Source organism: Eretmochelys imbricata, chromosome 2, assembly GCF_965152235.1.
Source record: "Eretmochelys imbricata isolate rEreImb1 chromosome 2, rEreImb1.hap1, whole genome shotgun sequence".
NCBI classification, from domain to species: Eukaryota; Metazoa; Chordata; order Testudines; family Cheloniidae; genus Eretmochelys; species Eretmochelys imbricata.
The window spans coordinates 118,967,710-118,983,132 of NC_135573.1; the positions used below are offsets into that span (position 1 = coordinate 118,967,710).

General features: G+C 46.7%; 1 protein-coding gene across 1 annotated transcript; it reads left to right on the forward strand.

The window, feature by feature from the left end:
* The first annotated feature begins 5,702 nt into the window (after nt 1–5,702).
* On the forward strand, nt 5,703–9,672 carry LOC144261297 (tubulin beta-2 chain). Its single transcript, XM_077810700.1, has 4 exons — nt 5,703–5,831; nt 7,596–7,704; nt 8,036–8,146; nt 8,405–9,672. Exons 1-4 carry the CDS (start codon nt 5,775–5,777, stop codon nt 9,463–9,465), a joined length of 1,338 nt encoding a protein of 445 aa, XP_077666826.1. The 5' UTR covers nt 5,703–5,774; the 3' UTR covers nt 9,466–9,672.
* Nucleotides 9,673–15,423: the final 5,751 nt, after the last annotated feature.

Below are 15,423 nucleotides of genomic sequence, written 5' to 3' on the forward strand. Positions count from 1 at the left end.
CTTATTCATATTTATACCAGGAGAGCACTGCACATAGGAATAAAAAAAAAATCATTTCTTCTATTGACTGGTACACCACACCATCCATATAGCTCCTCAGTGTGCTTTGTGGTAAATTAGGCTATGGGATTTATTACAGCAAAGAGTCGTTTGTCAATGGGAGGCCTAGGGAAAACCATGGAAACTCTGCCCCTAAACTGTCTGCTCTCTGACTCTAACTGTTCAATAACTGCCTAGCCAGGGACAGCATTTCCAATTCCTCCTAGACATTTTTCTGTGGCTTATATTCTCGTTTGCTAAATATAGGCTGAGACATTATTGGACCCTTGTATTATCACTTGCCCAAATAAGGGCACTTCTTTGACACTTAGTAAATAATGGATAAACAAGCCAATACATAACAATCCTGTGTTGGACTCAGCACGTTCTGGAAAGTACTGCGTTCGCTCTGTGAGCATATCCTGGGCAATGCAGAGTGCCCTGTGAACCCCAGTTGGCTTCTACTGCACACCTACAATCTTCCCAGTGACATCTGTGTGTTCTGTTTCTATTGACAAGGAGACACATGAGAGCTTTTCAAGTGAGATTGGGGATGCCCATCTCGATGGATATTGGGTGCAGTTTTGGCTCAGAGCTTTTGTTGGGCTTTGGCATGGTAGGGGAATTCTGTATTGTTATCTTAAAGCAAAAAAATTAGTGAGCAGAGGTGTAAAAGCTGGAGCAAAAGGTTGTGTTTATTTGTAAAAGTAAAGTAATATATTGTAAACATTAATAAATAGAAATTAGGCATAGAGTGACAGTAAAACCTATAATTTCACAAGGTGAAAGTTAAGGTTAATTTATATGTATTGAAATTTTAAACCTAAAATCACCCTGGTTTAGGCTCTGCAATTTGATCCACATGGGCAGACCATTATTCACTCATGCAGTCCCACTGAAGTCAATGGGGAATTTGCACAGACACAGGCGTCCAGCTATGAGGATCAGATTTCAGAAGTGGGGGTCTATGCTTGCATGTTTTAGTCCATTCCCCCATCTGTCATATGTCATACATGTTTGAACAGTAAGATTCTGGGAATACGGGCTGTTTGTTTGGGGCAGGCCAATGTTGGTGGCCTAGCACAGTGGGCTCCTGATCCTGACTTTGGGCACTCCTTCAGTACAAATATTAAGAAATAAGTTTTAAAAAAACAATACAGGGTAACTCAGGACTGTGCCCTATATTAAGACCCACAATCCACAGCCCGGAGACCTTTGTGTCAGCTCCCTCCTTTGAAGAATTTCAGGAATGCAACACAGCATAAGAGGACAGAAATATATTTTCCCCCGTAGAGGGAAATGCAGCCCTTTCTGACTGACACTGCAACATGCACCACAAACTGTGCTGCTGTATGAGGCATGGATTATTTACTTACTATGAAGTAAGATTGATTCTCCTGATCTTTTATTACCTGGACCAAAAGGGCCTTTGCAACTCTCTCAGAACCTGGAAGGGACAGTCAAGTCTCTCTCTCAACAGGGAACATTTCAAGTGATGAAGCAGCAGGGTCAGAAAGGGATCACATCCAGCCTGTCTCAGCTGGAAGGATGGTAGTAGCCATGGAAGGGAAGGGTAGGGGGAAGGGTAAAATGGATAAAACCAGGTTGATCCTCTGAGCTTCATTAGGTAAACTCTCAAGTGACATCATCTTAGTCCTCCTTTCATGAGTACAGTGGGGATAAAAGTATAACCCCATGGCCAGCCCTTTGCTTTATGCTGCAGCAATTTTCCCACTCCTGCGTTTGCAATGCTTTTGAATGATGGGAAAAGAACGACATGAGTGAAAATGTTGCAGAGGTTTTTTGTTCCCTTCCTTTTTGTGCAGGCTGCTTCTGAGGCTATGTTGGTTGCCTAGGAAACTGCAGCAGGAGGAATTTGATTGAATGTGTGGCCAGACTGAACGTCAGAGCTGTGGGCAGAGTTTCGATTGAAAGAGAGAGACCCGAAGTCAATGGAAAGATTCTCATTCACTTCAATGGGTTTCAAATACAGCCCTTAAATAGACGATTGTAATATCTGGTATTTAATTCCCTCCCATCCAATAATCTGAGTTTATTCTTATTGTTCATTTTTAGGAGTAAATATCTGGGTGGGATTTTCCCCTTCCCGTATTTACTCAATTGTTTTCTTCGATTAGCTCAAAATTTGGCCTCTGGCTTTTCCGGGATGAACTAAAAGTAGGGGTAGGGGATCTTAAAGGTAAGCATTTCCCTTTGGAATTTTTAGCTCAGAAATACTTGTATTTGGGATGTATATTTTATGAAAACCTAGGCTCAGATTTGTTATTCAGTGGGGTTGTAAATAATCAGTTTGACCTTAATACTGAAAACCTGTTTATACACATTATTATGCATACATTAATAGAATGTCTATACTGTATACACTTTTGCACATTCAAATGTTGATAGTTCTGCCAGTAGCTAGCCAATATGCAATTTATGGGACCCAGCATAACGTTTAGCATTGGTGACACAACTACTGCAAACTCCTCCAAATTATACAATTAAATTTGCACTAATTGTGCTGCAAGCTGCAGTCTTTTTTTTAGTACAGTATACATAGCTACAATGCAGTGTTTACTGTGAATAATCTATGTAAACATTATTCTGAATCGTTACCTGAAGGATCTAGTGGTCTGGTGAAAATAGGCTTAATAAAATGGAAATTATTTTTAGGAATGTAATTATAAGAATTAGATGTAGAATATATGCTTAACCTGCCACAAAAATGTTGGCTTGGAATTAAAACTACACATAGTTTGCTAAGTGTAGTCAACCAGATAATTAAATTGCTCCTTGTTTAGACCTGTAAAAGCAGATTTTTACAGGGAATGTAAGTGATCTAATTGTCTTTGAAATCACTTATTAAAGATAAAACCCAACTCAGCAGCTTTCAAGCAGACCAGTTTGGAAGTTGAATGGCTTTTAAAGGAAAGGATGCCAAAAGAAACAAGTGGCTATCCTAACAATGCTCTGCAGAACACCTTAGAACATCACATCCGATCTGCAATATTCAATATTTAGGCGTACTGAACTGTATAAGGAAGATTTGGAAGGATTCGTCATTGACAATGATTGGAGAACAGAACAAAGAAAAGAAAAAAAATGTAGCAAAATGCTGATGTAAATTCTGGACTCTGCTGCATTTTTTTATTCCAGTGGAATATCTGGCAGATTTATTAATATAAAGATTTGCTAAAATCTGAGGGGAAAGGCTATTTCCTAATCCTATAATATGGAAACAGTATATGCGTTTGGGCTCTGGGTTTATTTAATTTCTATTTAATGGAATTCACAGCAAAATAAGTATACATGTGGACATCAAACGAAATGTAAAGTGAAATAGACCATAATATTGGTATCCTACATGATTTGCTGAGCACAGAAATACCTTCCTCGTGCAGCTGCAGCATAAAAGATACTGCTCCTACACGCTTTCAGAGGTTCGATCTCTCTGTCTTGCATTATTACCACGTTCACTTTTGAATCATTTGCTCATCCTGCCCCTATCTGAAATATTTGGAGTTGTCCCAGTAATCAGGATATTGATGTACTGTGATAAAAAATAAAAGCAAGCAACCTGATGAAACAGTTATAGACTACAGTATCACACACATTCAACTTCCCACCTTCTCCGGCCCCTCATGCTCTGATAGCGTAGTGTAAATCTGCAACAACATGACAAACCGCTACAGGTTTGCTACAGTTTGATCGGTTTTGCAGCAGAGGTCAGATAAAGCTATGCAACAAGAAAATTTAGTCTATGTTTTGTGCACGACGATCGCAAATAGCTGCCTGGCATGTGGACAGAGGTCAATGTTACATTGCTCGGGAGCAGCGAGGAGGATTAAATGCAGTCTCTGTTGTTGGAATATGAAAAGCTGACCTCATCACCTAGAAAACATCAAGCAGCATTACTCATGGAATATCTGGAAATACGGCCAAGGTTTGCAAGGGAAAATAATAATAATAAAAAAAATCCATTAGCAACATAACCTCTGCGGAGGAAAAAAAACCCTGCTTTGTGGAAATGAACCGGTTTAAAGTCTCACCGCGGTTGATCCTATTTTCTGCAGGCTGTTTCAAAGTGATCCAATGTCTCATTCCAGTGAGGAAGGTCTAAATGCAAAACAAAAAAGTATATGGCGGGGAATATTTTTAAATTGGATTGGATTGGATATGCAGATCAGGTTGTGAAGTTTTTTGTTAAGTTTCACAAGAATCAGTACTGACAGCGGTCTCTGATCTCCTTGCAGATCCCTTAGCTCCTCCCTGGACACACCTATCGGCAAACAGCTAATTGCATGTATGGTGTATGTGTGTGTTTGTGGGGATGGATATGTTAATAAGCAGCAATGTTTTTTTTTTCTAGTATCCTTTTTCATTGTTCTTTTGTTCCACGAAATCGACGAGCTTATGAAAGCCCCCTTAATCTCCTCTCCTCTCCAGCAAAAATAAAATAATCAAATGACAGTAGAGTTGCTATTTAAACACTCATTGAAAAACAGGCTGGGTATCACACAACTGCATGTTTCAGAGCCCGAGCCATGTCTCAGACAGAGCCCATTTTCCTGTCCTGATCCTGGAGCGGTCCCTGGTTTCCACCAGGTAGGAGGATGGGTCCCTCAAGAAAACCGGATGTATATTAAAAACCACTTGTAACCCTCACACTGTATCTAGCGGCTCTTGCAGGGTCCGAGTTTTGGCGATCACCCCCATGGGACCACGAAGGACATCTGGGGGATCTGGCGTCCCCCAGCCAGTATTCTGTAAATACATGAGGGCTCTCAGACGTGGAAGAGGGTGTGTGGAATTGCAGCGAACTCGTCTCCTTCCCCCTCCCTCAGCACCTTGCAGCGTTTGATGCTGCAGCAAAGGGAGCTGCCTAAGAAACAAAAGGCTGAGGAAGGCGGATGCGGATGGATCGATCTATGTACGAAACAGGTTAATGTCTTCCATTCGCACAGCCTGGCTTCCATTCACTCTTTTGTGTAAAGAAAAAGAGCATTGTGGCACCTTAGAGACTAACCAATTTATTTAAGCATGAGCTTTCCTGAGCTACAGCTCACTTCATCGGATGCATTCATTTTGTGTGAGCGCCAGCAAAGCACTTACGCTATAAAGGCTGCTCTTGTACTGCAAGGGAGAGATTTCCCTCTGTCCAGTTTGCCTTGAGCTACCCGCCCGCAGGGTTCCCTTTGATCTCCGTGTTATACAGTGTCCGGGAATGTTACTCGGTGGAGGGTGCAGCGGCTGGGGCCGTCTGGCCAGGGCTGGGGGAGAGCAGGGCGCTGCTCCTCACCCTGCTCGTACAGCGCTACTCTCGCTCTGCACGGGGGGCCCTGGGGGAGCAGGAGACGCTCGTTGCCCCTCAGGCTGTGACAAGCCCCCTCCCAGCTGCTGAGGCTGCGGCTCCCCACTCCGCCCCCCGCGATGGCTCCCGCCTAGCGCCCCCCGTGCCCAGGAGACAATGGAGCAGCAGCAGCAGCAGCAGCATCCCCCGAGCGCCCGGCGAGGCCCCGCCCCGGCATTACATCACCCGCTTGAGAAGGGCTGCGGGGAGCGGGCCTGTGACGAGAGGGGGCGGGGCCAGCAGCCCCCCTCTATAAAAAGAGGAGCTGGGGGGCCGCGCGGCTCAGAGCTCGCAGCCGCAGGTGCCGGAGCCAGCCAGGGAGCAGGAGCCGTAGCCGCCAGCCGGAGGCAGAGGGTGTTTGTGGCCGTGTGACTCCGGCGCCATGCGTGAGATCGTGCACATCCAGGCTGGCCAGTGCGGGAACCAGATCGGAGCCAAGGTAAAGATCGGGGCCCGGTCGGGGGCCCCGCTTGTTGTGTCCCTGGCGCTGGCAGGGGGCGGCTCAGTGGGGTGCGCACGCGGGGGCTGGAGTTAATTAACGCTCCGCTCGCCTTGGCTGCGCTGTATTATGTAAGGGCTATTCACGGTCACTGTCCAGCGTGTCCAGCCTCCTTCCCAAAGGCGGCTGCTTTAGCGCCTGGTTGGTTGTGTCCAAACAGTGTAACGCTTGAGGGCTGACCTGCGTCGTCTTTGCTCGCGCTCTTACTGAGAGCCGCGGAGAACCGAGGCGATTCCGGCAGCGGGCCGGGGTCGCGGGGGGAGAGAGAGCCCTCTCTTCACCCAGCCTGGCTGCCGGGCTCTGAATCACAGCCCCTCTCGCCGGCGCAGCCGCAAGCCCAGCTGCGGGCGCCTCCCTGCAGGCTGCGGGCGCCTCGCCCTTTGCGCGCGGGGATGCGACTTCTCGGGCACGAATCCGCTCCCCGCGCGTGCTCGCCACGCCCTCCTGGTCCCTGTCAAAGCCGTCGGGCCGCCCGCCTAGCTAGGGCGCTGCAGACCGCCCGAGCCCTCTACCCGCGACAACCTGCAGCTGTGGTCCGCCCCTCCCCAGCCCCCGTCCTCTGCCCTGCGTCTGGGTGAGTCTGAACAAATGGCGCTCGCACTTGCTGGTGACTCTTAAAAAATCAGTTGCCACGTTGCTGCTGTTCTTCCCCGTCATGGATTCGCTCTAATTGTAGCTCTGCACCTTCAGCTGCTTCTGACGGGGAGACGCCTTGTCTGCTGTGTCAGTCATCCTGCTGCAGTTGCCGGTTAGGTTAGCCCACTGGCCGCGCACTACAGGAAGGGGGGGAGGGAGGGATGTAGTTCGGGGTTCTCAAACTCTAGCAACCTGAGGACCCCCATTTTGATTTTAAAATTTTCAGGGACCTCCCAGCCTCCTTGCTTAGCCCTTGCCCTGCCCCCTGCCCCACCCCTTCATCCTCCCTCCTTCCATTGCTTGCTCTCCCCCACCCTCACTCACTTTCACTAGGCTGGGGCAGGGGTTTGGGGTGTGGGAGGGGGGTGAGCACTGCAGGAGCTGGCATAGGGCGTTGGGGTATGGGAGGGGGTGTGGGTGCAAACTCTGGGCTGGGAGGGGGTTGGGGTGCAGGAGCAGATGCGGAGTGTGGGCTGGGGGAGGGAGTTTGGGTGAGGGCTCTGGGCTAGGGCAGGGGGTTGCAGTGTGGGAGGGGGTGCAGGGTGTGGGTTCTGGGCTGGGGCAGGGATTGATATGTGTGTGGGAGGGCGTGAGGGGCTTACCTCACACAGCTCCTAAAAGCAACTGGTACCTATCTCTAGCAGCGGGGGGGTCTCCATGCGCTGCCCCTGCCTGCAAGCACCACCCCTGTAGCTTCCGTTGTCTGCAGTTCCTGGCCAATGGGAGCTGTGGAATTGGTGCTCGAGGAGGGGGCAGTAGACCCCATGACCCCCCTCTCCACCCACCCCAGGGGCTAGAGGGCTGTGCCTGCCACTTCCAGAAATGTGGGGGAGCCAGGACAGGTGAGTCTGTTCCCCAGCATGCTGGAGGTGTGCCAGGGAGGGGGAGGAGTTCCTTAGTGGGGCCTGCAGACCCCTGGAGTCCCTTCGAGGACCCCAGTTTGAGAAATGCTGCTGTAGAGCATTAAAAGGCCTGCTGGCAGTATGTGGAGGGAGGAAGGGAGGGGAAGGTCACACAGCTGACAGCCTAATACAATTATTAACTGCCCTTTTCAAAACCACATTTCAGTTCTGGGAGGTCATCAGTGATGAGCATGGCATTGACCCCACTGGCAGCTACCATGGAGACAGTGACTTGCAGCTAGAAAGGATCAACGTTTACTACAATGAAGCCTCTGGTAACTTTTTGTTTACAGCTCTCTGTCCTCCTGAAATCAAAACTAAATGTTCTAAAGCACATACGTGCATCAGAGATTTATGTAATTAACTTCAGTGCATTCTACACTTGGTAAAATGCTCCCTCTGAATTTCTATTAAATCCTTGGCAAAGCTTTAATGCCTACTTCAAATTCAAGTTGTCACTTCACTCAAGGCTGTTCTTTTTAAATACCATTTCTTCACTTGTCTGGGCAGTAGCAGTCTGTCTCCAGTGAATTGTGAGGAGCACAGTAGCCCACTTGTTAAATAGCTGACTGCAAGTCTGTAATCTGGCTTTTATTCCTCCCACAGGTAATAAGTATGTACCCCGTGCAATCCTTGTTGACTTGGAGCCTGGCACAATGGACTCTGTCAGATCTGGACCATTTGGCCAGATCTTCAGACCTGACAACTTTGTCTTTGGTATGTAATTGTATGTATCTATGGTTTACTATTGTCATAAAGCTTTAAACTGAACACCCACGCTGTGCCTAAAACTAACACACAATTTACCTAGCTCTGTGAGACTTGCATGGTACTTAGCACAATGGAGCCCTCATCCTTGCTAGGAGTTCCTAGTACTGCTGTGATATAAATAATGTTCTGTCCTAAACGGAGCATGTGAAACTTCTCCTTCATATTCTGGTGACTAAATCAGCATCTTTCCACTCCACCTTCCAGGTCAGAGTGGTGCTGGAAACAACTGGGCAAAAGGCCACTACACAGAGGGAGCTGAGCTAGTGGACTCTGTCCTGGATGTGGTAAGGAAGGAATCGGAAAGCTGTGACTGTCTACAGGGTTTCCAGCTGACCCATTCTCTAGGTGGTGGCACGGGGTCTGGGATGGGAACTCTCCTCATCAGCAAAATTAGGGAGGAGTACCCGGACCGTATCATGAACACCTTCAGTGTAATGCCATCTCCGAAGGTGTCAGACACAGTGGTTGAACCCTACAATGCCACCCTTTCTGTCCACCAGTTGGTGGAAAATACAGATGAAACCTACTGTATTGACAATGAAGCCTTGTATGACATTTGCTTCCGTACGCTGAAACTCACAACCCCTACCTATGGGGACCTCAACCACCTGGTCTCTGCCACTATGAGCGGCGTGACGACCTGCCTCCGGTTTCCCGGACAGCTGAATGCTGATCTCCGCAAGCTGGCAGTCAATATGGTGCCTTTCCCCCGTCTGCACTTCTTCATGCCAGGGTTTGCCCCGCTAACTAGCCGTGGCAGCCAGCAGTACCGGGCTCTGACGGTGCCAGAGCTAACGCAGCAGATGTTTGATTCTAAAAACATGATGGCAGCCTGTGATCCCCGCCATGGCCGCTACCTGACTGTGGCAGCAATATTCCGTGGCCGAATGTCCATGAAGGAGGTGGATGAGCAGATGCTCAATGTCCAGAACAAAAACAGCAGCTACTTTGTTGAATGGATCCCCAATAACGTCAAGACGGCTGTCTGTGACATTCCCCCTCGCGGCCTCAAAATGTCTGCCACTTTCATTGGGAACAGCACAGCCATTCAGGAGCTGTTCAAGAGAATCTCTGAGCAGTTCACGGCCATGTTCCGGCGTAAGGCTTTCTTGCACTGGTACACTGGTGAGGGCATGGATGAGATGGAGTTCACTGAAGCAGAGAGCAACATGAATGACCTGGTATCAGAATATCAGCAATACCAAGATGCCACTGCTGATGAGCAAGGGGAATTTGAAGAGGAAGGAGAGGAGGATGAGGCTTAAGATAAAAAGGCTTAGGAAAATCTTTAGTAAAGGCAGGCACGTGTTCTGAATGAAGTCTGTTCACAGTTGTGGTGAAGCATGCTTTATTATGTCCTTTGGTACCCTCCACTGTTGCCTCTGTCGCCAGTTTTGTAACCTTGACAATGTAACAGTAGTTGCAAAAGTAACTCTAAAAATCTTCTGTTTAAATGGCTAACTTCTCAAATATAAAAGGCATCTGTGTTCCAAATGGTGTCTTAGACTTATTTCTCTCCTCTCAGACCAAGAAAAGCAGAGCTGGAACTAGCTTCCTAATTGCAGTCTTACATTAAATTATGGGTGTGATTGGCAAATAACCTGAAGTTGTGTACCAGTAAACAAGGGATCAAATCACTTGCACTGACATGGTAGTAATTAAGATAGTTAATAATTTTTGGAGATCATGTGAGTAAAAAATGCAGTGCCCTGGTGTAAGTCAAACAACCAATCTATTGTTGGGAAAGTTGCTTTGACTAATAGAAACAAGACACTTCACTCAAGGATCTTGCAACTTCTGTTTACAGGAATACATGATAGTGAGGTCAGCTAGACAGTATTAACTTATCAAAACTGATTTCACAGTGTGCCTGCAGCCTTCCCTTGTCATTCAAGAGCTCTTCTTAATGCACTTGTTACAGGGCTTCCAGCATGCTAGGCAGCTTCACCTCCCTATGACTTGAATGATCCTGAGCAGCCCAGTTCCCATTCGTGAAATGGGAAAAGTGTATGCAGAGAGGCAGGAGGTTAGAATTGCATTAGCAATATTGTAGTCATGGTTGAGAGGGTATGTTCATGCCCAAAGAGCTGTTCAGGCAATTAATTCTTATTTTCAAAGGTGAACACTTTCCAAAATAGCAGCTAAGCCAACGCACCAACATGCTACGCTTCTGGCTAAACTGGATCATTCTAGTATGACTTGCTTGAAGGTTACACACAACATAATCAAAACAGAACTTAACTACCCTCTTGCAGCAGACTTTTTTTTAAAAGAACCCTACGAATGGCTGTACCCCACACTATATCTTGGCCTCTGCAGAATTCCTGCTGGCTGTAACTTTAATAGTAAATGCAAAAAGAAATGCACTTCACTTTCATAGGAAGGTCAGAGGAGGCAGGAGCCTTCTAAATTAGTCTCCTTCAGTTGGGGATGTGTGTAGGGGGGAAGAGTTAAAAGGCATTCGCTCCCAAAGGCCATAGGTAACCTGAGGGTGAAAATTGCAAGGGGACCAGTGATCCTATAACACATCCTAAGGGGCTCCAGGTGTAGAGGGTCTTTGGGGGGCTCCCTAAACTAGGGTAAATCCAACCCAGCAATGTAGGATGTTGGAGACAAATAGCCTCTTTGGGCAGGTTCTGACTACATTTGTCATGCCCTGGCCTATCTGTCATTACTGCAGGGAGCAGCTCTTTTACACATTTAAAACTTTTCATGTAAATAATTCTCATTAAGGTGGCAAGTACAACAGTGCATTCAAATGTTTTGTTTCATTGTTTCTCTTTATTCAAACTTTACTTGACACAGCCTTTCTCTTCAGGGTGAAAGTCAAAATGACAGTGGTATAATAGTGGGCAATAACAAACACTCCCACTGTTGCTTAATAAGGGCCCTTAAGATATTGAGCTCAACCTCTGCTGAGCTAGGAGCACAAACCCAAAGGCCTGCTCTCTGGCCTTTAGGTGAAATGCTTGGTCAAGCTAATTTTGCTTGACTAAGAGTGAGCCCACCATCTGTATTTAACATTTTTTACCTTACTATTTTACCCCAACTTGTCTACTTACACAGCTCTAGCTGTGCTGTTGTGATGCTTTATGCATCCGATGAAGTGAGCTGTAGCTCACGAAAGCTTATGCTCAAATAAATTTGTTAGTCTCTATGGTGCCACAAGTCCTCCTTTTCTTTATACCTTAAGTTATAGTGCCTCTTACTGAACCTCAATTACCTTGGACCTCATAAGAGTCTTAGGCTTTGTTTTAAAGGTAAAAGATTTATTTACTTCCCCACCCCCGTCTTAGAGTTCAGCTTCTTATTCTAAACCACAGGGAGGGGGATGCATCTTTCAATGGGGGCGGTCCCTGTACAGCTGTTAGATCAAGCCTCCTAGCAAAACCACTTGTTGTACCTCTTATACCACAGCAGTGTTTTGGTTAAGGTGGTTCTAGTAACTCATTGCACTACACACCCACTCTTGCACTCAATAAAAATCACGTAAAAGTAGGCTGCTTTGGTTGTCAAAGTAACCCTCCTTTTGAATGGCCTGGTGGGGCTGCACTCGAAATCTTGTTTGCTTTCATGCCTGCTCTAACAGTATTAGAGTGTACAATGCTGCCTGTGTTGCCTGGAAATTGGGGGTGGTGTAGAAAGGCCAGCACTTTCCTTTTTAGGGATGGTTGCCTTGTGGAAATTACAGCGAGGATAACTATACAAAGGGGGCAGACTATTCCTCCATTCAGGCACAGTCTGTAATCTGTCATCCCTGTGACACAAATCATATGTAGCTAAAGATTGGGGGTAGTATGGTACTACTTACTGTAGCTGTGACTTTTACAACTCTCATTCACCCTCAGTGGGTTTAGCCTCCCATTCTATTTTAGCATCATCAATATGTCCATGAGATAAGGCTTATGGGGAATTAGCCTACTAAGTACTGATGCTTTCAGTACTGCTCATTTGCTAGAAAGCAGCATGCCTTCCTACCCCTTTGACGGTTCGCTGTCCTGTGTGGGTTTGCCAAACCTGCCAAAGAAGAGAAGCATTAAGATAGATAATAGGATATTTTTGGATAGAGTATCTTCTACAAAGCTCAGTAACTTGTCAATCAATCCATGCAAATATAAGGTTAAAGTCTATGAAAAATTATCTCTGGGCATGAGGTGGGGAAAATATTGGATTTGTGGGGGTGCAGGAAAAATAAATTATAAGCCATGGAGACAAGATGGGTTTCACATTTGGAATAGGTACAGGGTTTCTCAAACTTCATTGGACTACGATTCCCCTTCTGACAAAAATTACTGTGCAACCCCAGGAGGGGGCACTGAAGTCTGAGCCTACCCCAGCTCTGCCGCCCCAGGTGGCGGGCCAAAGCCTGAGCCCTGCTGCCCAGGGCTGAAGCCCTTGGGCTTTGGCTCCAACCCTGGGTGGTGGGGCTTGGCCTTTGGCTTCTGTCCCAGGCCCCAGCAAGCCTAATGTCAACCCTGGTGATCCCATTAAAATGGGGTCATGACCCACTTTGGGGTCCTGACCCCCAGTTTGAGAACTGCTGGGATAGGAAGATTCAGTATCATTTTATACCTAGAACACTAGAATCCAACTGAACCTTTAATATACCCTGGAGACTGCCAATTACACAAACCTAAGGATTTCATATTTCAGATAATGAGCAGATATGCCCTTCGCTCCCTCACCATGGTTACACTTCTCTCTCACAAAGAAATTTTGTGCATCTAAGCAGGGTTCCAGAATAGAATCTGTCAACCCCTCACTGCTAAAAACAAGCATTTGACAGAGGCATCATAAATGTCCAGTTGGAGTGCATCTCCTCTATTATCTTGTGTATCAAATGGGGCCTCTCTTTTAGATTCGACCGTGATACGTGAGGAAGGGTTATGCATTCTAAATACCTCAGATAATCTCTATTTAGCAATAGTTATGGGTGCAATAGAAAAGATTTTGGCAAGAAATATACAACTGAGACTTAGTGCCAACCCTTATTGGCAGTTTCCACTAAGGCCTCACACATCATTAATAGTTAGAACCAATGCAGTCAAAAATAAGGGGATCAGTTCCTGTCATGTAATTGTGTGAGGTGGATATCTGCAGAATGTACCTAGTGGATATGAATATATAAAGAATATAATTCATGCAAACAATTCTGACAAGAAAACTCTCACTGTCGATGGTGTGGAGGTAATACACTACTATGACAGGGCTGGATAATCCCTACATAGAATCATAGAATATCAGGGTTGGAAGGGACCTCAGGAGGTTATCTAGTCCAACCCCCTGCTCAAAAGCAGGACCCATACCCAATTAAATCATCTCAGCCAGGGCTTTGTCAAGCCTGACCTTAAAAACTTCTAAGGAAGGAGATGCCACCACCTCCCTAGGCAACGCATTCCAGTGTTTCACCACCCTCCTAGTGAAAAAGTTTTTCCTAATATCCAACCTAAACCTCCCACACTGCAACTTGAGACCATTACTCCTTGTCCTGTCCTCTTCCACCACTGAGAATAGTCTAGAACCATCCTCTCTGGAACCACCTCTCAGGTAGTTGAAAGCAGCTATCAAATTCCCCCTCATTCTTCTCTTCCGCAGACTAAACAATCCCAGTTCCCTCAGCCTCTCCTCATAAGTCATGTGTTCCAGACCCCTAATCATTTTTGTTGCCCTTCGCTGGACTCTTTCCAATTTATCCACATCCTTCTTGTAGTGGGGGGCCCAAAACTGGACACAGTACTCCAGATGAGGCCTCACCAATGTCGAATAGAGGGGGACGATCACGTCCCTCGATCTGCTCGCTATGCCCCTACTTATACATCCCAAAATGCCATTGGCCTTCTTGGCAACAAGGGCACACTGCTGACTCATATCCAGCTTCTCGTCCACTGTCACCCCTAGGTCCTTTTCCGCAGAACTGCTGCCTAGCCATTCGGTCCCTAGTCTGTAGCTGTGCATTGGGTTCTTCCGTCCTAAGTGCAGGACCCTGCACTTATCCTTATTGAACCTCATCAGATTTCTTTTGGCCCAATCCTCCAATTTGTCTAGGTCCCTCTGTATCCTATCCCTGCCCTCCAGCGTAGCTACCACTCCTCCCAGTTTAGTATCATCTGCAAATTGGCTGAGAGTGCAATCCACACCATCCTCCAGATCATTTATGAAGATATTGAACAAAACCGGCCCCAGGACCGACCCCTGGGGCTCTCCACTTGACACCGGCTGCCAACTAGACATGGAGCCATTGATCACTACCCGTTGAGCCCGACAATCTAGCCAACTTTCTACCCACCTTATAGTGCATTCATCCAGCCCATACTTCTTTAACTTGCTGACAAGAATACTGTGGGAAACCGTGTCAAAAGCTTTGCTAAAGTTAAGATACAATACATCCACTGCTTTCCCTTCATCCACAGAACCAGTAATCTCATCATAGAAGGCGATTAGATTAGTCAGGCATGACCTTCCCTTGGTGAATCCATGCTGACTGTTCCTGATCACTTTCCTCTCATGTAAGTGCTTCAGGATTGATTCTTTGAGGACCTGCTCCATGATTTTTCCGGGGACTGAAGTGAGGCTGACTGGCCTGTAGTTCCCAGGATCCTCCTTCTTCCCTTTTTTAAAGATTGGCACTACATTAGCCTTTTTCCAGTCATCCGGGATTTCCCCCGTTCGCCATGAGTTTTCAAAGATAATGGCCAATGGCTCTGCAATCACAGCCGCGAATTCCTTTAGCACTCTCGGATGCAACTCGTCCGGCCCCATGGACTTGTGCACGTCCAGCTTTTCTAAATAGTCCCTAACCACCTCTTTCTCCACAGAGGGCTGGCCATCTCTTCCCCATGTTGTGATGCCCAGCGCAGCAGTCTGGGAGCTGACCTTGTTCGTGAAGACAGAGGCAAAAAAAGCATTGAGTATATTAGCTTTTTCCACATCCTCTGTCACTAGGTTGCCTCCCTCATTCATTAAGGGGCCCACACTTTCCTTGGCTTTCTTCTTGTTGCCAACATACCTGAAGAAACCCTTCTTGTTACTCTTAACATCTCTCGCTGGCTGCAGCTCCAGGTGCAATTTGGCCCTCCTAATTTCATTCCTACATGCCCGAGCAATATTTTTATACTCTTCCCTGGTCATATGTCCAACCTTCCACTTCTTGTAAGCTTCTTTTTTATGCTTAAGATCTGCTAGGATTTCACTGTTAAGCCAAGCTGGTCACCTGCCATATTTAC